Here is a 23,878-nt window from a genome sequence, read left to right on the forward strand (position 1 = left end):
ATTAACAGGGTAGGTGGGATGTGTTAGGATCAAACGGGTCACACACGAACACAGCTCACACCACTCAACTCACAATCAAGAACAACACAAAGATTTATAGTGGTTCGGTCCGGCTCTGACCTACGTCCACTCTCGATAACTAGGAGGTTTTATTACTTGTTGATGGTGCAAATCAAACTGATACAAGATCAATCTCTTATATAGAGACTAAATATGAATTTGTCAAACAAAGAAATTAATGTTGCAGATAACACACGGTGTTTTCAGCCACTTCTTTTGACAGCCTGCAAACATTGTTGCAGGTTCACACCTGTTTTTCTGCTGCTGCTTTTTGACAAACCACAAGAGTGGCTTCACACTCAACAATCTCCCACTTGAAGCCATGGAACAATCTTCACCTGCGCTTCAACTTTGTATCTGTATTTTTGTAAGAAACTTCTGATCTTAGTATCTTCCTAGTTACCCGCCCTTCTCTTTAATTATCCTGAAGGCCAGTTGAAGCTATGCAAAGCTTCAACTTCTCTAAGGTGACAACCATAGTCAACATATCAGCTGGATTTTCAGTTCCTTTGATCTTCTTCAACTTCAGAGTGCCATCACTAACTTTGTCTCTGATGAAGTGATATCTCAGCTGTATGTGTTTCGTCTTCGAGTGGAAGACAGGATTCTTTGCAAGATGAATTGCACTTTGATTATCACAAAATAGTGCACAGTCATCTTGTTCCTTGCCAAATTCGTTGAGAAAATTTTTCAACCATATAAGCTCTTTGCTTGCTTCAGCAACTGCCATATACTCTGCTTCAGTGGTTGAAAGGGCAACACTTTTCTGTAGTTTAGACACCCAACTTACCGTAGTGCCTCCCACTGTAAAGATATACCCGGTAGTGCTTTTGAATGATTCTTTGCAACCACCAAGGTCTGCATCTGCAAAGCCTTTCAAAATAACATCTTTCCCCTTAAAATGCAATGCCACTTTTGAAGTCCCCTTAAAATATCTTAGCAACCACTTTACTGCTTCCCAATGTTCTCTACCCGGATTAGACATAAACCGACTAACAACTCCCACTGCATGAGCAATATCTGGTCTCGTGCATACCATTGCATACATGAGGCTACCAACTGCAGATGTATATGGAACTTTAGCCATTTATGCTTTGTCTTCTTCTGATTTGGGTGACTGATCTTTGGATAGCTTAAAGTGACTTCCCAATGGAGTGCTTCTAATCTTGGCATCTTTAAGGCTGAATTTCTCTAACACTTTCTCAATGTACTTCTCTTAAGAGAGTGTCAAATAACCATCTTCTTTATTTCTGAAAATACTCATCCCGAGTATTTGGTTTGCAGATCCTAAGTCTTTCATTTCGAACTCTTCAGACATTTGCTTCTTTAACTTCTTGATTTCTGTCATGTCTGAACCTGCAATCAACATGTCATCTACATAGAGTAGTAGAATGATATAAGAACCATTGAACTTCATAATATAACAACAATGGTCATTGTCACATCTCTTGTAACCAAATCTTCCCATGAAGTTATCAAACTTCAAGTACCATTGTCTGGGTGCTTGCTTCAAACCATACAAACTATTCTTCAATTTACACACCAAGTTTTCTTTACCTTTAACCTGAAAACCTTCTGGTTGTGTCATGTAGATTTCTTCTTCTAGGTCACCGTGTAGAAAAGCTGTCTTGACATCTAGTTGCTCTAGATGCAAGCCTTCTGCTGCTACAATACTGAGAACAAGTCTGATAGTGGTCATCTTCACTACCGGAGATAATATCTCATTGAAATCGATTCCCTCTTTCTGCTGAAAACCCTTGACTACTAATCTTGCTTTGTACCGTTTGGTACCATCATGTTCATCCTTGACCCTGAAAACCCATTTTTTTAAGAGCCTTCTTCCCAGCTGGAAGCTTTGTTAAGTGCCAGGTCTTGTTCTTCTCAAGTGACTTCATTTCATCTTTCATTTCTAACTCCCACTGCAATGAATCTTTCAACCCCATAGCTTCAGAGTAACACTAAGGTTCACCATTTTCAATCAAAAGAATGTAGTTGACTGATGGTGAGTACCTGTTTGGCGGTCTAGTGGCTCTAGACGATCTTCTTGGTTGATTTTGAGGTGTTTCTGGGGATTCTGGAGTTTGAGGAGCAACTTCTTCTACTTCTTCTTCCTCATAATCATTACTAGCGTTATCCCCTGAGCTTCCACTGTTGCTTGACTCATTCCCATTTTCTGTAATGTCGACTGAAGCTTCTTTTCTTTTTTCACTTTCAAACTAAACACTTTCTTTCTGAACTTCTTGTCTCTTGGTGTTTCTCTCTTTGTATAATTCGCTTTCATTGAAGACGACATTCTTGCTTCTGATTACTTTTCTGCTTTCATTATCCCAAAGCCTGTAACCCATTTCTTCTGACCCATAACCAATGAATGTGCACTTCTTGGACTTTAAGTCTAGCTTGTATCTTTCACCACTTTCTAACAAATCATAAGCACTACAACCAAAGACTCGTAAGTGTTCGAGACTTAACTCCTTTCCTTGCCACATTTCTTCTGGCAATTTGAAACCCAAGGGAACAGATGGTGAACGGTTGATCAAGTAAGCTGCAATGTTAACTGCATCTGCCCAGAATGTCTTGGGCATCCCGGCATTAAGTCTCATGCTTCTAGCCCTTTCATTCAATGTTCTGTTCATTCTCTCAGCTACACCATTCAGCTGAGGAGTTCCGGGAACTGTCCCGATCATCTTTATCCCTTCCTTGGCACAATAGTCTGTGAACTGTTTGCTTATGTATTCACCACCATTGTCCGAATTTAAGCACTTTACCTTCAAATTAGTTTCATTTTCAACAGCAGATTTCCATATCTTAAAAGCATCAAATACACCATATTTATGTTTAAGAAAATATACCCATACCTTGCGTGTTGAATCATCGATGAAGGTAACATAGTATCTCGAGCCTCCTAGAGATGAAACTGAAGTTGGTCCATATACATCCGAGTGAACAAGCTCCAACTTCTGAGCTTTCGGTGTCCTCCATGTCTTCATAAAAGTAACCCTCTTTTGTTTTCAAGAACACAAGGTTCACAAAATTCAGTTTCCACTTTCTTCAAGTCTGGAAACTTTCATTCCTGAGCCAACATCTTCAATCCCTTCTCGCTCATGTGTCCGAGTCGGTTATGCCATAAATTTGATGGACTCGGACCGGTGGTCATTGCATGAACACCTTCAGCAAAAACTTCTGCCATGTATAGAGTGCCTTTCTTCTTTCCTTTGGCAATCACCAAATTACCTTTGATCACTTTCCATTGTCCACCCCAAAGAGAACATTAAACCCTTCATCATCCAGTTTACCAACTGAAATCAACTTTCTCCTCAAGTTAGGAATAACCCTGACATTTTTCAATATCCATATAGTTCCTAATGAGGTCTTCAAGTCTACATCTCCAATGCCTGTAATATCAAGCATTTGATCATCTGCTAAATGAACTTTACCAAAGTTACCTGTTCGTAGATTATTGACCATATCATGGCATGATATAGCATGGAAAGAAGCACCAGAATCCATAATCCAAGATTCAACTGAATCTTCAACAGAACAGATGAGAGCATCACCTAATTCTTCCGAGGATACATTGTTTACTTCTTTCTTTGCAGTTGGGTTTGTACATTGGCTTCTAAAATGACCTTTTTCTTTGCAATTCCAACATTTAATGTCTTTTCTGTCTTTTCGGTTCTTTGACTGACCCCTTCTTCTGGACTTTGATCTGCCTCGACTATGTCCTCTTTCATTTCTTCTTCCTCTACTTTCTGTATGCAATAGAGAACTAGAATTAGAAGTCTCACCGTTGCTTCTCCGCCTGATATTTTCATTTACAATCAAGTCAAGAATACTCTCGAAAGTGAGTTTGATAGTGCCGGATGCACTACTAACAGCTGTGACTGTGCCTGACCAACTGTCGGGCAAAGATGATAAAAGGAGGAGCGCTTGTACTTCATCTTCAAACTTTATTGCAACTGAGGCTAAACGAGAGATAATCGAGTTAAACTCGTTTATGTGAGCGGTAACCGACATGCCTTCCTTCATCTTGGTGTTAACCAATTGTTTGATGAGGAACACTTTGTTGGAAGCGGACGGCTTCTCGTACATGTTGGATAAAGCCTTAATACTCCATGAGTAGTTGTTTCATTGACAATGTTATACGCAACACTCTTTGCCAATGAAAGCCTAACTACACCCAAGGCTTGTCGATCCAACAACTTCCAATCTTCATCGTACATGTCATCTGGCTGTACGCCTAACATAGGCAAATGCAAACTTTTCTGATATAATAAATCTTCAATTTGCATCTTCCAAAATCTATAATCGGTTCCATCAAATTTATCAATCTTGATTTTACCGTCTTCAGCCATTTTAAAAAATTACCAAATTATTACTAACCAAACAGGTTCGTACTGTTAAGTGGTAATTTATACGAGCGGAAGCAACAACTGAAACAAGAAATTTATCTTTTTCGTGAGTTAACGGTGATGGATGGAATTTGATGAAATCTTGGTTAAATGGGTGAGGGGTGGTTTTAGTCAAAGCATGAAACTTGTGGACTTGGTGGAAAGAAAATAAAGAATCTTAACTTTCCTTTTGCTTTTTTTTTTTTGACAAAAACAAGAAAGAAACAGACGTGTTCTTTCTTCTTCTTCTTGAGCAAATAAACACAGAAAACAAGGACAAAAAACTTAGATCTCCTTCCGGCGATCTCCCAAGAAAACTGAGCACGCGATGGTGGCTAGTACGATTTCCGGCGAGGGGAGCATTCGTCGGGTTCGTCGGAACCCTAGACAGTCGCGACGGCGGCGACGGTCGCTAGCGACGGTGGCGGTTCTGGTCGGCGGTGGCTGATCGGAACTTTATTTCCGGCTCACAGGTCAGTATCTTCCTCACCTCTAACCTGGTTCGTGTGATTCAATCGATCCTGAGCTCTAATGCCAGTTGTTAGGATCAGACGGGTCACACATGAACACAACTCACACCACTCAACTCACAATCAAGAACAACACAAAGATTTATAGTGGTTCGGTCCGGCTCTGACATACGTCCACTCTTGGTAACTAGGAGGTTTTATTACTTGTTGATGGTGCAAATCAAACTGATACAAGATCAATCTCTTATATAGAAATTAAATATGAATTTGTCAAACAAAGAAATTAATGTTGCAGATAACACACAGTGTCTTTCTTTTGACAGCCTACAAACATTGTTGCAGGTTCACACTTGTTTTTTTGCTGCTGTTTTTTGACAAACCACAAGAGTGGCTTCACACTCAATAGGATGTAGACATATCAAACCTCTATTCCGAAGACTTAGAGAGGTTTCTTCCATATGTTTAAAATCTTTTTTTATAAAACTATTTTTTGTCTTTTCCTATTCATTTTTTTTGAATTTTGTAATTTGTTGGTGTGATGGATTGGCAAGCTCATGTAAAACATCTTTTACAATGCTCTGAAGATCATGTGATTCGAATAATACTTCTATCTGTATACTCCAAAGATAATATTTTTTTTCCATTTAAAGTTGAGGTTGCATGATATTAATGCTATTCGACAACATTCTTTTCTGGTTTTCTTATGTGGTTGTTCTAATACCACTTTTATGTCAATAAATGGTCTTGCAGAGATGTTTAATTACACATGATAGTATACATAGAGATTCTTTTATACCGAAATCATCCATCATTTGCACTAGCATCTTCTAATATGTGTACATAATCAATCATTGTAACCAACTAACCATTGGAGGTAATGATTACTAAGACTGGTCACTATGGTGAGGGGCTTCGAAGTCCCTCCCTAGTGCCACGTCAGCGCCACGTATGCATTAAGGGCTTCAAAGCCCCACCCCAAAGATGCCTCTCAATGATGACGGGGCTTCGAAGCCCCTTAATTTTTTTTTTTAATTTAATAAAACTGACAAACTTAATATAACAAACTAAATAATAAAAATCATACTTAATTAAACTAAAATACATAAAAAAACATACAAATAGGAAAAAAAATACAACTAATTTTCGGCGTCCGAGTCCTCGTTTGCGTATTTTGCCATTATCCTTTCTTTCTTTTTCTCCAAAAACGCCCGCGTGGCCGAATCTAGATGCGAGAGATCCTTTGCGAGGTTTGAGCTCGAGCCGGTGAAATTTGAGAAAGGATTCATGGTAGAGAGTTGAGAGTTTTTTGGTTTGAAATTAGATAGTATTTGGTATTTGTTTGAGTATAGAATGATAAAATGAGTTGGTATTTATAAATAAAATAATTAGTTTTTTTTTTTTAAAAAAAAACTAGCCGTTCAAAATAAACGTTGGGGGGACCCACCAAAACACTCCAAGCGCGCCGGCCGTTTGAACCATGGAATTAACGGCGCCCAAGGAACCACCGCACCCCACTGCGGTGTTCCACGCCCATCGCCCCACGCCACCTCAGCCAACCCCGCCCCATAGCGTATAGTCTAATAGGTACAACTGCTTGGAATAACTGCAAAATAACCACCAAAACAAACATAAATAATATGATTAATACATTCTTGATTATATTTTAACAAATCCAAGAGTTGGAATTCAAGGCACACCATTTAATTAGCATGTTACAATACATATAAATTATGAGTTAATGTGCAAATCTAACAACCCATAAGAAAATAGTTATTACACGCTTAAGGAAATACAATAGTATACATAATTTATAGAGGCGTATGCATTTCACATGCTAAAGATGAAACTCAAGTCGTTCTGAACTAATTTACTATTTTTATTGTCACTCTTACCAAACTTGAATATGTATGTAGATCGGAGTAGATCTAGGATAAGGGGAAATTGTAGAACAAAAAAGAATGCAATTGGTATGATAGCTAATGCACATATCGGAGCGAGTACCCATCGTTTCTGATGAGAAAAGACAAGGAACAATGTGGCACTAAAGGCAACCATCATGGCAGTTGTGGAGATCAACAAGGTGCAAAGACCAATAATCAGTCGTCTTGGCAAACGGACTAGAAAATCTTGCTCAGCAAAACGTGCAGTTAGGATTGACAAAACCACCAATAGCGCAGTAGCGGATGAGAATAGTGAGATTGCATCTGCTATTGCAAAGACAGTGAATGCAGCTTGTTTCGTAAACACTGGAATACCCGTATCCTGATTATTTCCACCTGGTACAGTAATGGCTGCTGCAAACACGATTGTGGTAATAAGTGCTGCAGTGATGCTGCATGATTCTGCTACGGTTTTAATCCATTTTTCTCCTTCTTTCACCAAGTTCTCATGTTCCTTTGTGAAGACCATCTCTGGTGTTTCCATAAATATGTTCTCTTTAGTCACGATTGTTGGAAACACAAGCCTCTCCACTTCCTATATAAATTAATCTTTTAATTATTCTACGATGTATACTAAATCATTAGTATTAGCATATTGTATTTTATTATTATTATTATTATTATTATTATTATTATTATTATTATTATTATATATGTAAAAATACTAATGTGTTGATATAATTGATGAATTACAATTACAGAGAACTCATTCTTTTATTCGGAGACTAGCCTAATCAACTTCACTTAAATCAAGGGAGCCTATCAATATTAACATAAATCACGGCTGTGATTTATGTTCTATTTACGTACAAAATAACACATAATAATACAATATGCTAATAATTAGTAGTTCCCAAAATTTTGGTAAATAATGTATTTGGTATGTACCTGGCGTCATTGAAGCTCTCTTTGTAGTTGTAATGCTGCACCTGTTCTACGTTTCAGTTTGTTTGAAGGAGCTAATCTTCCCACCAAATGCAACATATTGTTCTTAGAAGAATCTTGTATTGTTCGATAAATATTTTTGCGTTCTCCAATGATATAGATCATGTTGTAGATTCTTTCTGAACGGTGTATTGTTGCTAACTGGATGATGTCATAACCATTTTCGTCTTTGCAGTGGATTGCTTCAGGCCACCTTCCTACAATCTGATCCACAACTTCATAAGCATCTTGACATGCTGCCTCAAGAATCGGTGTGGTGTATAAATCAGGACTGCTATCAGGGCACTGTTCTATAATTGTCTTCAATACCAGCTCTAGAACCTCTTTTGCTTCCCTATATTCCTTCTTTTTCTGCTCGATATTCTTAATGGGTGGAACTGCAAAATAGAAATATATCAGATAAAAAGGATCAACGATGTTCTTTTGTTAGAAACATTGGCATGTACTCTTTCATCTTACAAGATTATTCGACATGACTCTTACCTACTTTCGCTGCAGCCTTCCACAGTAGCAAATATATCATAAAGAATGGGAAATAAACCATCAATAGGAAGAGGGGAATAAACTGATAAATCCAATAACCCATCAATAATGGAACTGCATGAACACACAAATTTTTATTAGAAAGATATATGGGGTTTTATATGGTAATAAATAGCTTACCAGCTAAAATGAGCCTACATGCATCTAACAGAGAGTCTAGAAATCCAAATTCACAATCTAAGATAAACGACATGGTTTCTTTAATGCCCGGAGACACTTCTACTAATGAATTAAAAAACTTTTTAGTTCTCCCGACTATCCTTTCACTTGTATTGTCCAAATCTGAAAAGAGAAAAACCGTAAACACTCTTAAAAGGAATACTAAAACTATAAGCAAAATGTATATAAGAAGAATCCTACTTGGATTGATAAGTCTTTCACCATAGTCCAGTCCAGTCGGAAAGGTTCTAGCCATAGCCATGAGTACATTGTCATTGAACACGGCATATTCAGGATATCTGCCGATTAAATTTAATGCGACATCTGAAAGGATATTTAAGCGACTGATGAGTATCTATTTTGATAAGTATATCTATTTGGATCGAGATCAAAACGGATTATATGGTTTTGGGTTTATTTTATGTTTATTAGTATGGGTGTTTCTATTAATAGGTTTATTAGTTTCGCATACGGGTGGCAATCTTAACCTAAACCATTTCATATGGGTCAATTTGGTTGTTTTAAAAATCATATGGGTTGGTTTGGGTCATAGATTTTAACTAAACGAGTCACTTGAAATTCCACCATTTTATTTTCAGGTCAAAATGGGTCGACAAGTTAAAACAAATGGGTCGACATAGGTTAGTGCCTTGAGGAAGAGTGGCAGGTTCGGGTTGAAACGAGTTTTGGATTGGAACAAGTTTAGTTTAGGCTTTGGCTCAGATCAGTTTTCTAGCCGACACGAGTTTTCGCACTAGACGGGTTGGTTTTTGGTTTCTCTTGTTTCGTTTTGACGATTTTTTCGGCTTCAATCAATTCGGTTCAGCTTAGGTTTTAATTTTCTTTTGAATGAGGACGACGGAGGAAACGTTTTTGTTTTTTTTTTACTTTTTCCGTTTTTGATTTATATATTGAGTTATGCTTTTTTATTAATTTTTTGGAATTATTTTAGGGTTTTTAAAACCCATAAAAATCCAAAAAAAATAATAAAAAATAATAACTCAAAATATAAATCAAAAAGGAAAGAGTAAAAAAAGAAAAATGTTTCCTCCGTTTTTCTCGTTCAAAAAAAAAGAAAACCGACCCGAAATCCGTTTTGTCGTGTTCCGACCTTGACCCATTTTGACCCGGACCCGTTCTGACCCAAACCTGTTGACTTTAACCCGTTCTGACCCGAACCAAAACAACCTTTTTTTAATTAACCTATTTCAACCTAAGCCGTTTTGACCCAACCCAACCCATTTGTCACCCCTAGACTTTCACATATCTTGAGTATTCTAGTTTGGGTGTGTAACAAAAATATATTTTATATGTTTAATTATATCACCATCATTATCATTTATATTATCTTAAGATCAAAATAATTAAATTATACTTTGTAATATATTAGCTTGGTAGTTGTTGATGGACCATATTACCCTTACTTGCTAATAAAGGGTTTCACCTTGTGTATGTGTGTGTGTGTGTGTGTGTGTGTATATATATATGGAGAGAACAATTAACATCATATATAACCTAAACACAAATCAAAATTCGTGTGCCTCCCTCTCTCCCATAATACGGTTGTCACAAAACTCTAATCTCTATCACTAACATACATCCTAAAAGGGAACTCGACCAAGCTGAAAATCATGGTATTTGGATCATATTTCTCAGATGGCTACCCTCTCGATTGTAACATGTATGCATGTAGTTATAACACTTTTCCAGTGCATTACGTACTAAAATTATTCAGTACTATAATTTATTACTTTAAGAATCAACTACAATACTTAGAAGTAACAAAGGAAAATGAATGTGTTGATCAGCAACATATGTACAAGAAAGAAACGTCTGGCACTAGAAAATAAGATATTATTCACCTCACTACCACTAAAACCTATAAGAGGATAGTTCTTAGGTCCACATACAAGATAACAAGTATTACTTTCAGCTTTAAGTTCTCCGTTGAGAAGTCTCACTTCATAAATATGCCATTGGACTAGGCACAAGCAATGAGACCATCCATAGTTCAAAAGAACAAATGACTAAAATAGGTAGTCCTACATTAATGATATTTAAGTCTGATAATTATAATATTCCAATTAACAAATGATAGGTTGATTCAAGTTCTATACGTTTGTTTTACCAAAAACAAACAAATAACTAACATTGTTAGGATATGTGAAGGCTAGGAGGTCTTAGGCCGGTTTTAGCCCATGTTAGGTTTCTTAGGGCCAAGACGAAAACCCTAATATATTCTCTATATATAACAATGTGATGTAACTGTATTTTTTCCACCTAATCAATGAAATAACATTGTTGTAGTCCGTGGATGTAGGTCCCCGCTGGGATCGAACCATGTAAAATTTTTTGTCGTGTTTACCATTATTATTTTCTATGTTATCGTGCATATAATCATGTGTGCTCGTTTATGTGTTGTTCCGATGCGCTGCTTTGTTTCAAGCGAACATGAGCGTTAGTGACAAATTTAAACGTTAATGCTAAAAACCATAATAAGTTGGTTTTTGATTCCGCTTTATGATACCTTACAAAATTTTGGAGATGATTCAGAATTCAGTATCAATAACATTATGACAGTTATGAGATTTGCATAACCAACATAAAGTCGCTCTTACCTTAAACTCTCATATTATTTGTTATTAGTATTTGGATAGAAACATTTATAAGATATACTATACACTTTCACAACTTTTGTTATCATGCAAATGAGCATTTAATAAAAGACAAATGGGACCTAAAAATTCCATCAATTGACACCAAATTTCATGAGAAATCATGACATCATTGAAGAGGATGATTTTTCATCCAATCTCATTCTCAGTAATTTTAAATACAACCAAACACTGATGTTCTAATCAATGCTCCCAGTGGCTTCCATCCCATTGAAAACCTAACTATTGAGCTGCAACTAGACCCATGAGCATTCAAAAGTCACATATGACTAAGAACATTATTGGATCTCCATCTACCGGCATCCAATTAGCATGGAGAAAGTCTAGAACTATTAACAAATGTCTTTTTACTTGTTTTATTTCTTAGGTTGAGCCTAAAGATTATGTGTTGCTATTAAAGAGAACTCCTGGGATGAAGCTATGCAAGAAAAGTTACTTCAATTCAAGAGGCTCAAGATGTGGAGACTTGTGAAGAATTCGGAGAGCATGAAACCGATTTGTACCAAATGGGTGTTCAGAAATAAGAAAGATGATAAGGGTGTGATTATAAGGAATAAAGCAAGATTGCTGGTACAAGGATTTTCTCAGCTTGAAGGTCTTAATTATGATGAAGTCTATGCTCCAGTAACTAGATTTGAAGCTATTTGTATCTTTTAGCTTATGCATCGTACAAGAACTCCAGAGTTTACCAAATAAATGTAAAGACTGCTTTCTTGTATGGAAAGCTGAAGGAAGAGATTTATGTCAAGCAACCACTAGGTTTTGAGGATCCAGATTGTCCAGACTATGTTTACCGTCTTGACAAAGCTTTCTATGGTCTCCATCGAGACCCCATTCTTGGTATGCTACTTTGGCTAAACAATTGTTGGAAAATGCCTATAAAATAGGTTTTATTGGTCAAACACTATTTGTCAAACAAGTTGGTAATGATTTGATCCTCATCCATACACATATGTTGATGATATTATTTTCGGATCTGCGAATGATGATTTGTGTAAAGAGTTCTCAAAGTCTATTCAGAATCGGTTTAAAATGAGTTTTTTTAGGGAGAGATGACGTTCTTACTAGGACTACAAGTTGAACATAAGAAGGATGAGATTTTGATTCATCAAAAGAAATACAACAATGAAATTGTTCAAAATTTTGGGTTCAAGGATGCTACCTCTTTCGCCACTCTAATTTCTACAAGATCATTATTAGCTCCAGATCCGTTGGGAAAGTCAATTAATAAACACCTTCGCATGTTTATGATTGACTCCCTAATGCATCTCATAACAAGCAAGCTGGACATCATGTTCCATGTTTAACAGTGTGCCAAATATCAGTCAAACCCGAAGGAGTCACACTTAACCGCTGTCAAATGTATCTTCTTGTGTCTCAAAGGAAAACCTCGTTTTGGTCTTTGGTATCCAAAAGATTCTCCTTTGGTGCTGCATGTGTATACTGACAGTGATTATGTGGGCTGCAACTTAGATCAAAAGTAAAACAATAGGAGGATATCAATTCTTGGGTGATTGCCTGATCTCTTGGCAATGCAAGAAGCATGTTACTGTATCCACCTCCACCGTTGAATCTGAATACATCGTCGCCTCCAACTACTGTTCACAAGTGATTTGGATCCAGGGATTATGATTTTGATTTCTTTAACACCCTAGTAACGTGTGATAATGATTAAGTGGTATGTATTGTCAAAAACTCGATCCAACAATCAAAGACAAAATATATTGACACCCGAATGCATTTCATTCATGATTATTATTACAAGAAATATGTCAATATTAAACAGGTCCACAAAGATTACAACTTTTCTGAACTTTTCGCAAAAGCTTTCGATCGTGCACGATTCGAATATCTTGTCAAGTTGCTGACCATGATAAATTTTGAGAATAATTAACTGTTTGTGTTTTGGTATATAAATTTGTAAATATATTCAAATATGCGATAATTTAGAGGCGGAAAATGACTTACTATAACTCACCAAAAAGATCGTATATTTGCTTTTAAGAAACATAAAAATGAGTCTTTATCTCACCAAAAAGATTTTATATTTTAGCCGTTAAGAAAATCAGAAAATGTCTCAAAAAGAATGTTCTCCCATTTAGAGGGAGTTAGTGAAATTATAAAATTGTTTGAAATTGATCAAACCTTTGGAAAATGATAAAATATTGATCCTAATGCGTCTAGCACATGAAAATAGTATACCAAAAGACCAATAAGATCATTGTTTGATGTGTAGATAGACTTGACAAGTGAGTAAGTGTTAATGTCATATAAATTAAATTTCTTGTCGGTGCTAGTGGTTATACATTCATAAAGCGGTTTTGTGTATCTACTTAAAGTCATATGTATAAAGACAGAATTGCAAATAACATGTCATCCCCAAACCTCATTTTACCTGATCATAGTTATCTTATTTTGTTGTGAGTTTGCATTATAAGTATCAAAAGAAAAGAAAAGGAAAAAAAAGGAAAAGAAAACTATTAGGTTTTTAAAAGAAAATTAAATTTATTTTTTCTTTAATTTGATTAAAACCTTGGACTTTCTCTATTTGTAGTCCTACAAGACATGATCGTTAAGGTACTTGTGTTATTTTCTTTCTTTTTTTCAAGCCATACACTTTCTCTACGCGATAATATGGTATTATCCGACCCGCCCTGAATTTCAGCTTTATATTAATATGTCTAGATGAAATAGAAATTGCAAAATGTGAGTCTATAAGCGTAGTGTGATCAGATAAGACAGGTTTAAGTCAAGTTGAGGTGATATGTAAAAGAAAAATGAGTCTGTCATTTGATGGAGTCTGTAATTTATCTGATTGAATGGAGACACATAAGTATATCTACAAGACCTTGGGTTATCGTCACAATAATGTTGAAATAGAAATGTGTTCTAGGACATTAATGGTCGATGTAATTCATGAAGTGATCTTTCTCGGAAAATAACATTTATTAATATTAAGTGCATATTGTATATATTTTATCAAGTATGTGTTAAATTTGTTTTTAATTTTCATATTTCTTTGTGTGTTGATTTTGTTTTAGTTTTTAAATTTAAATTTTAAATCTTATTTTTAAGTTAATTTTATTTTTACTACTTTTGTTTAATTTATTTTACTCTTCTTTTACTTTATTTCTAAATTTAATTTTTGCGTTGTGACAAGGTCAATCATGCAAATGTTATTAAAAGAGTGGACAAAGAAAATATAATTTGTATATTTTGAGTGTTCGGATTCGGTGTCTAGATATTTTCAAAGTGGGGGTTGAGAGTGTAAATTTTTCTTAAAATCGAGAGGATTTAACACCATCGTGAGATAGGCTGGCCATATATAAAGAAAATTTCATTTTCTCTTTCATTTATTACTTTTCAAGATCACCAATCCCTCTCAAACTCTCTCTCTCTCTCTCTCTCTCTCTCTCTCTCACACACACACACACAAACCGGTTCCTAACCATAACACACTTGATCTGCAATTTGTTAAACATTTGATTAATATACTCTTTATCATCATGGATTCCTAATCCAAGGTAGTACAATAATTTCTTGTTGAATTTGATCATGTCTCATGGGTTCGATTCATAACAAACCTTTCGGGAATAAAAAGTGTTATGTTGTGTTGTTGATTATCAAAATTGATTATAGAAACTTGTTATCAGTATAACAAGGAGCCTCAGTACTGATTTAATTAGATTTTCGTATAGATCTTATAGGATAGTTAATCTTTAGATTTAGGATAGTTTGAGTGTTGGTTGTACAAGGAAAGTGTACAGAAGTGTTAGACGTGGGGTTTGCGACCATGGATCTACAAGGAATTAAGTTTTGAAAAAACTCAGGTATCGCACTTGCATCTCATGAGAATCGCAATCACATCTCATGAGAATCGCAACTGAATATTATGAGAATCACAATCACATTTCTCCTTGAATCACATTCCTTCCAGAATCGCAATCGCAATCCAATCCGAATCGCATTCTATATGAATCGCAATCGCAAACCCCATTAGAAAAAAAATTTCGATATTTTTTAATTTCACTTTTACTTTTACTTTTCTATTTTAGTTTTATTTTTGTTTCAGTTACATCAATACTAATGAATTCCTATGATTATGTCTTGCAGCAACACAACATGTTTGCACCATTAGTAATTCCTACCAATCCGAAGCGTAAAGTCTTTGTGTCCATGATCAAGGGATTGAAGAAGTGCTCTATAGCATATGCTATTTCAGCTAATCTGGAGATTCACACGTGCTGGGTACAAGAATTTTGGGACCATGCTAAACCAGTAAAGGACAAAGCCGCGAAGTTATCTGTTTCTACAAAGGTGGTCGGGAAGAAGCTGGTTATTGATGATGCTAATAATAGACGGGCATTGAAGATCAAGGATAAACCAAGTGATCATTATGAGAAGGTCAAGAAGGAAAATGTTCTGAAACCGTGACACATATGGGGTACGATATAGAGATAGGAACATTCGAAAATAAGTATCTTCCACCCTTTTGGAAATACTTGTTTCGCATCGTTTCCCACTGTCTATCTAATTTAAAGGGTGGATATGATAGCTTAAGAATGGATTGGTTAGGTTTTATGGTATGGATGATTGATGAGCTAGAGTACAACTACTCCAAGTTCTTTCTATTTTGTATGCATGCACATGCGGGCTTGGATAATAGATGGTCACTGTATCCAACAACTGTGCAGTTGATTTTAGAGACAAGATGCCTGAGGTACAAAGACCTGTGTACACTGTGCCTGCGAAGGGGTCAGATTACTGATGAGGAACCTGAACCACCAACCGAGCCTCATCATGCTTATATGGTTGAAGAGTCTTTATTTTATTTACTGTTGAAGACAGATTCAAAGAGAAGCCATCGGTATTCTGTATGCCGGTAAAAGTGTTATTGAGGAGTCGGATGACGAGGAGACCAAGTCAGAAGTTGAGGTAGAAAAGGCCGTTAAGAAGAATAAAGGTTGAGAAGAAAAAGAGGAAGGCCACCAGCGAACCTCTTGCTATTGAGGCTTTCCAACAGGAATAAGAAGAAAAAGAATTTGAGCAACCGCTCAAGCAAATAAGAAGGGTCGGGGACAGAAAGAAGGCCTCAATCTTGAATATAAAGATGCCTAGGAAAGTGGCTTCCACACCATCCACCAAACCATTAAACTATGACCCGCGCGTAGGTTCACCTATATCCGTTCAATGCCAAATAGAAAAGATGAAGGGAAAACAAGTAAAGATTCCCATAACCAAACATCAACTTAAACCCTCCAAGCTAACCCTTCACGGACCTCCCATATCAAGCCCAGAACCTTTCCCAAAACATCAAGCCTCACCCATCCACGTAACATCCTCCCCCGAACAAGCCATAACCTCTCCACTAACCTCACCCCTTATTCTTTCCCCATTACATTCACCACTTAGTTCCCTAGCTTAACAACCTCACCCAGTTCCTTACCACTTACCATATCCTTTCAAACACCTTCCTAACCACAAACCCAAACCTTACCCCTAGCTCGTACCATTACCTTCCCAGTCCTAACTTCCACCACTCCAACCCAAACCACTTCCCACCAAACCTAAACCATAGCAATGCCTATCCAATAAATCACTCAAACCAACCAATCAGACACTCTACCATCAACCACCATACCAAAAATCTTATCCCCTACCCATCTGTCCATGGGCAAGTCGCCAAAGTCTTAAATTATCACATATCCGATTCTGCAAAGGATCGTGGCGTTGGAGGAATCAAACAAGAAGAGGGCATAAATGGAGAAGATTATGATTGGAGTTGGGAGAAAACGGAAAGAACTATTTGAGATGTTTGAAAAGGAGAGGGAAAAAATAAGGAAAAGATAGCAAGACAATAGGTCTTGATCTCAACCCTTCGGTAACGAGTGGACAACCAGCAACTCCTACTTAACAATCAACCGATGTCACTCACTGATAGAATGATGGAAGTCGAAAGACTCAAGGTTAAGGTTGCATCATTGGAGAATGATATGGAGTTCTCGAATAAAATTGAAGACAAGTTAAGGGCTGAGATCCCCTAGCTTAGGTCTGAGATAGAGAGTTTGAAAGATAAAAACAAGGATCAACACAGAATGAACGAAGCTCAACTAAAGATCAATGAAATGAGTCGGATGATGATGATGATGATGATGATGATGATGGTGGTGGTGGTGGTGGTGGTGGTGGTGATGATGGTGATGATGATGATGATGACGATAACAATGATGAGGATGAGGACGACGACGAAGACGACGATGACTATGACGATGACGATGATGATGTTGGTGGTGGTGCTGATGGTGACGATGACAGTGAAGATGATGATGAAGAGGAGGAAGAAGAGGATGGTGGTGGTGGCGGTGGTGGTGATAATGATGATGACGAATATGACTCAGATGATGGTGTATAGTTGGTAATGGTAACATTGGTGGTGGTGACAGAGCAGGTGATCAATCTGGTCCACAAGATGAGCTACTACTCACAATGATCAGTATGTTGAGGATGCATCCAAGGACATCCAAAACTTGGATGCTGAGCTAGAAAGAGACTTTCATGATGATTTTGGTCCCTTTGTGACTGTAGGTACCGAATCATCTCACAAAGAAGGAGAATGGGACTTGGATCATGAGGTTGACTACCTCCTGTATGCACCAGATCAGCAACAAATGATCCTACTTCAACAACTGCTGATAATCCTGATTCAACTATTGCTAATGATCCAGTTTCAACCATTGATGCCACTATTACTAAGCCATAAATACAAGCTGATGCTGAAGCAGCCCAAGCCATACGTAGATGAAGAAAGTGTCACTGCATTGAGAAACAACACAACATTCGATGAAAAAATTTTGCTTATCATGATGAATCGTTGTTCATGTATTGCAAGTGACATGCTGAGAACAAGAAATGGGCTATCAGGTGTCAAAACGGAGACCTCACCTAAATGTGGCACACGAAGATGCACACGCTGCCCCATCTTGAGGTGAACTTTTTTATAAAGGTAGCAGGTGGTGGTGATTGTGAGAAAGGGCTTCAGGGTTGGTTTAAAAGACATAGCAACAAGCAAGCAAAATATGACTTTCCCAACATCAAGCTAATTATGGGAAAGACATACAAGCATCCAACCAAGCTAGATACAGCAACGGGCAAGCAATAAAAAACTGGAAGTACAAGATGCCGAAAGACGAGCCTGCAATTTATCATGGAGAACCTTTTGAGACCGACACACTTTCATATTTTACTTCATGGCATTTTTATGGATGGACTGGTGAAGCATTGATCTACTGTAACGGGTATTGATATTTTCGTTTATTTGATCAGTATGAGCTGACGCTATTTGGGAAGGAAGACATCATTGTAAACCTTAGACAATTGAATCAAGAACGCCAAACCCGATCTTGCATAAAACGTTTATGCGGCTCTTTTTATTAATAAGAAACAAGAACGGAATTCATACTACTAACTAAAAATAAAACCTTTGATGTGGTTATATAACACTCACATTCTAATCCTACTCAAACTAGGAAACATAATCAAACTCAACTTCTAATTTATTTAATAATAAATAAAAGATAACTATGATACTAAATTATTCAACTTGGTCCCTAAACTTTAGATCTCCACCAGGTCGTCCCTTAAGATCTTCCGTACCACCCTTATAATTTTTGTATTATCCATTCGGGTCCTTCAACTTGGTGTTGCTCCAAGTTTTATACTTCCTCTCAATACGAACCTCCATTGTTCCTCCAAGATCCTTTACAACTTGTAACAGTCTTACCTCTTTAACTTTTATTCTTGGATTCGAATTAATAACACTACCTGCAGGATTCTTTCTCCCGGTGAATACTGAACTCGTTTCGAGGTTGCCACTATTTTGAACTGCATTATCTGGTATCAGATGGGAAACAAATTTTGCTTTATCAACTTCATGACCAACTATCATGGTACTTAAAGCAAATCTTCCATCTTCACTTGATGCATTCTCCCTCTCGAACTCAACTCCTTTATTCGTTATTTCATCGGATCACCCGAACTTTACATGAACCTCATGAAAACTCCAACATCAACTTTATTGCCTTGTTTATCATGAACCTTTTCTGTTCCACCATGAGAACCCGTAACATGAGACGAAACTGTAAGGCCAATTTAAGTGACTTGCGATATCAAATTATGAAACCCGTTATATATTAATGGTCACATTAATCATTAAAGCCGACGAGGATCCGGACATGAAACGAGAGCTTCGGGACGCGCGTTTAGCTTCAACGGATGGGGATATTCTAGAATATGTTTAGCTATAAATAATAAATTTTGTATTTCATTTTAGTGTGTGTTGTATGATGTAAATCACCACCCAAGGGGAGCTCACCTTAGGGGGATCGGTTCTACATTAATATATTCAATATTTTAACCGACAACGAGATCGTTCATATATTTTATCTTTATGTTTTGGTACCTACAATTGGCATCGGATCGAATCTTATGATTCAACTTTGCTCTTGATATTCGGGTTCTATTTCCGCTATTACCCGAACCGAGACGTTAAAGCCCGTTGAAGTTTTGAAAATAAAGTTTGAAGATCTTGGAAATAAAGTGGGAAATAAGTGTGTTTGAAGCATTCTCCTTGTAGATCCGGATGTTCGGGATCTACAAGTGCCCGATCCGGGCGTTTCGGGAACCGTTCGCCACACGCCGAAAATTCGGCGATCCTATGGTTCTTTCCGACGGCGATTTCGAAGTCGAAGATGCAAAATATCAAACTCCGATACACGGGTGTCCATTATTTCGGGTCGTAGCAACTGTTGGATAAAGTTGTTAGATCCATCCAAAGAGGACCTACAGGAACTATCTCTCCGTGTATTTCATTTGACACGGTTTCCTTCTCGTCTTGTTCGGTTACTATCACGGTTACGTCTTGATCAACCGTACTTTCTTCTTCCAACACAATTTTTTCATCATCTAGGTTCAAAATAACAACATATGATTCCTAAGTTACCTTCAATTGATTCGAATTTGGCACTACTTCCTGATCTGTCCACCAACAGGAGCCTACTTCAAACCATTCATCTACCAGGTTCGGTTTGAATTCGGTGTCAACTGTGTATTTTCCTCGAACCTCGGCCATATTAGCCTCCACATCCCACAGTTCTTCTTTATCAATAGTTGCATTACCTTCCTCTGTAGGCTCTCGACAGTGTTTGGCCATATGCCCTTTTTGTCCACACTTATTGCACCTATAAGGAAATTTCTTTGGTTGGTACCTTAGTTCCTTGTCTTGGTTCTCTTCATCCGATGATCAGAGATTTCAACTCTGCTCTTTCGACTCCATTCTTTATTCTTCGGTCAGTCACGTTTTTCGTTCTCGCAATATTTACCCTTGCCTTTCTCACCATTACGGTTCTGATTTTTATTGAACTGATGCATCTCCTTTCTTTCGACATACAAGGCTTCGTTATTGGTTTTAATCGACACACCGGCTAACTGTTTTTCCAAGGCTTCTTGTCCCGCAAGAATGCTCTCGAACTTGGTTATACTCGGTTGGTTCTCCTACCCTTGTATAGCGGTAACAAAGCTATGATACTCCGGCCTTAAACCGTTGATGAGTATCCACTTCATACAAGAATCGCTAACCCGAGACTGTGGATCGAGTTCTCCTATCTCGCGACATAGATTCTTAACTTTATGAAAATATTGTGAAATTGGAAGATCACCTTGGGAAATCGTCATTAACTCTCCTTCAACTAGTTGTAATCGAGCATCGTTCTTCTTCGTGAATAAGGCCTCCAATGTATCCCACGCTTGCTTTAGGTATTCGAGATCTTGAATGTGATCAAAAACATCATCATCAACCGTTGTCTTGATGGTAAACATTGCTCGACCCGCTTTCACCTGCCACTTCCCGACACTAGCTTAATGTCGTTCACGGGTTGTCCCGTCTCGGTACCATTCGTTACCTGCCAAAGATCTTAACCTTGAAGATACGATTTGATGCATGCCGACTATTGCTTGTAGTTGCTTTGATTCAATTTCTTGACTCCTCCTACAACCTAGAATTCTGCCATTGTTTCGGCTACGAGATAGGATCCTGCTTATTTTTGCTGAATAAATAAACTAAACAACAATTTGACTTTCTTTCTTGATCGATAACAACTGCAAGAAAAGATATAACTCCCTTGTTTTTAACTTCTATGTGCCAACAACCAAAAATGTTTTTTTTTTAATTCTCCTCCTGTTCATAAAACAAAAATTAATTAATTTGGTGGCACGGACTTCAAAGAGCAAACAAATATACTTCATATATTCTTCTTATAAAAAAGGTGTGGTAAAATAGGGATTTTTGGATTCTGACGCAAATCAAAACGGCACGACGACGGTTTTTTTTCTTTACCCGTCTTTATCTTTCTCGCTTTTGGATACGTACTGCGGATGACTCTCGATTAATCTTCAAGTAGCCTCCAGTCTCTCCTCCTAGCGATCGTGAATCGCATCTTGCCTGCGATCAGTTTCTTGGCCTCTTATGCCTTGATTGGGACTACCGCCGCAATCAGGATTTGTCGCCGATCGGAAAGATGAGCCTGGATTGTTAGCCTTGGATAAAACGTTTATGCGACTCTTATTTATAAGAACAAGAACGAAATTCATACTACTAACTAAAAATAAAACATTTGATGGGTTTATATAACACCCACATTCTAATCTTACTGAAATTAGAAACCATAATCAAACTAAACTTCTATTTTATTTAATAATAAATAAAAGATAACCATCACACCAAGTTATTCAAGTTGATCCCTAAACTTTGGATGCCCCAAAAAGATTTTCCGTACCACCTTATACTTTCCGTATTATGCATTTGGGTCTTTCAAGTTGGTGTTGCTCCAAGTTTTACAATCATGAGGTTGTACAAGTCACCTTTACATACACTTGATGACCCAGCTCGGGGTAACACAAATCGAATAGTTGATAGGTTCAACAAGTTTGTTTGCTATCTTGTTGACAATCAACTAATCGATGCCCCTGAACCTCTTGAGATTGAAACAGACTAGAGCATCCCAAGCCGAAATATCACAAGTACCACCTCGTCCTGGGCCATCACACGGAAAACTATAACCAAAATCCTTTTTATCTGGCATTAACTTGGAACCACGTGCATCTAACGCGGAAGTTGCTACAAATACTAAAGACCATAGGGAGATGGTAGAGCCCACTCAAGATGTTTAAGTCTTTTGTATTTGTTAGCTTAATTCACGATTGTAATTAGTATGCTTTCGTTTAGTTTGTTTGTATATTTGGGACGATGCCTTTGAAAATAAGCCTATTGGGAACACAAAAACAAAAGGGGTGTCTATGCAGCAAGGTTGTAACTGCCTGTCTTAATACTTGTGTTGTTTTACAACGTGTTCTGGGTAGTGCTATGAATAGTGTGCATTTGTGAGCAAACGTAACTTCATATTTAGTATATATATAATTTGAAATCACTATTTATTTTTCTTTATGCATGTGCCGAGCACAGACATATGTATTCCTTAAACATACACCTCATTTTTTATTTATTTATTATTTGTTCCAACTGACATGGTCAGGGAATGTAAGTAAACTAGAAATTAAAAGGAAATTAATAAGAACAAGAAAGGCTACTCACCGTATCGTTTTGCAGAAATAGCATTGGCAAGAAGGTCGACACCTATTTCAACATCAGCATCTTTCTTCTTTCTTGGGTGAACCGTGGAAGCTTCCTGACCTTCTTTCTTGCCTCTTTCACGATCTTTTATAGCTTCTAGTAAATATGCAATCGTATCCAGATGCATATTTTCATAAGCTTTATCCAATGGTATTTTTCCGTCATTGTCTTTAGCATACAACAAATCTTTGTTTTCTCTAACCAAGATCTTTGCTGCATTTGTGTTGCCAACAATGGCAGCAATGTGAAGAACTGTGCTTCCATCATTATTTTTTATATTAGTCAAGTCAATATTGTAAAGATAGAGACGTGTGTAATGAGGGTCATGTGGTTTCAATATTTCTGAGATCACCATGTCATTACCTATTTCAACAGCTATGTGAAGTAACGTGTTGCCATTACTATTGATCTTTTTTGTAAATGCCTCACGCTCTCCTAATTTTAGGTATACTCCAACCCAATCCTGATCCTCAATCAGTTCCTGCAATTTGTTTTTGTTGGTCACTCTTTTGGCACCTTCGTTAGCGGCTTCCTTTAAATACCTAACGGTATTAAGATTCCCTTTTTCAGAAGCTTTATCTAATGGTGTGCGACCTTTGTTATCTTGAATTTCCAACAACCTTTTGTTGTGCTTAACCAAGAGCTCTGCTCCATTTGTGTTGCCGGCAATGGCAGCAATGTGCAGGACTGTGCTTCCATGCTTATTTTTTGTATCAGTCCAGTTGTGATAAGGTTCACACCATAATATTGCTGACATCAAATTGTAATCACCAATTTCAGCAGCTATGTGAAGTAACATGTTGCCATCACTATTGATTTTTTTATGTAACAGATATCTACTCTTGAGGTATACTGCATACCAATCTCCATCAGCAATTAGTTGCGGCAAATCCTTGGTTTCTGTTTCAGCACCTTTCTTGCATATTTCGTCATCTTTTTCGGCTCCCTCTAAATATGCAATGATATCAAGATGCATATTTTCATAGGCTTTATCCAATGGCGTTTTGCCTTCATT

General features: G+C 37.2%; 2 protein-coding genes across 3 annotated transcripts; both read right to left on the reverse strand.

Annotated features, from left to right (window-relative positions):
* Positions 1-6,466: 6,466 nt before the first annotated feature.
* On the reverse strand, positions 6,467-7,327 carry LOC143569954 (ankyrin repeat-containing protein ITN1-like). The gene is made up of 2 exons (XM_077055734.1): positions 6,951-7,327; positions 6,467-6,521 (listed from the first exon to the last, which is right to left on the reverse strand). Exons 1-2 carry the CDS (start codon positions 7,325-7,327, stop codon positions 6,467-6,469), a joined length of 432 nt encoding a protein of 143 aa, XP_076911849.1.
* On the reverse strand, positions 6,740-23,676 carry LOC143569961 (uncharacterized). Of its 2 annotated transcripts, XM_077055742.1 has the most exons (4): positions 22,825-23,676; positions 8,707-8,829; positions 7,747-8,628; positions 6,740-7,393 (listed from the first exon to the last, which is right to left on the reverse strand). In XM_077055742.1, the coding sequence occupies exons 1-3, from the start codon at positions 23,660-23,662 to the stop codon at positions 8,444-8,446; spliced, it is 1,146 nt and encodes a 381-aa protein (XP_076911857.1). In that variant the 5' UTR covers positions 23,663-23,676; the 3' UTR covers positions 6,740-7,393; positions 7,747-8,443. The 2 variants fall into 2 exon arrangements, with proteins under 2 accessions (XP_076911857.1, XP_076911856.1); XM_077055741.1 differs by having other exon boundaries at positions 7,747-8,829.
* Positions 23,677-23,878: the final 202 nt, after the last annotated feature.

This window comes from Bidens hawaiensis, unplaced genomic scaffold (assembly GCF_021521415.1).
Source record: "Bidens hawaiensis isolate Kalapana, Puna unplaced genomic scaffold, B.hawaiensis_p1.1 tig00024808_1, whole genome shotgun sequence".
Taxonomy (NCBI): Eukaryota; Viridiplantae; Streptophyta; class Magnoliopsida; order Asterales; family Asteraceae; genus Bidens; species Bidens hawaiensis.

Bases quoted from the DNA above. Each gene is read 5' to 3' on its own strand.
- LOC143569961 (XM_077055741.1), bottom strand. From the start codon at position 23,662: ATGTTACTTCACATAGCTGCTGAAATTGGTGATTACAATTTGATGTCA. The intron at 8,830-22,824 runs GTGAGTAGCCTT...ATATCCTTTCAG, and splicing joins TATTTCTGCAAAACGATACG to ATGTCGCATTAAATTTAATC.
- LOC143569954 (XM_077055734.1), bottom strand. From the start codon at position 7,327: ATGGTCTTCACAAAGGAACATGAGAACTTGGTGAAAGAAGGAGAAAAA. The intron at 6,522-6,950 runs GTTCCTTGTCTT...GTTATTTTGCAG, and splicing joins GTTGCCTTTAGTGCCACATT to TTATTCCAAGCAGTTGTACC.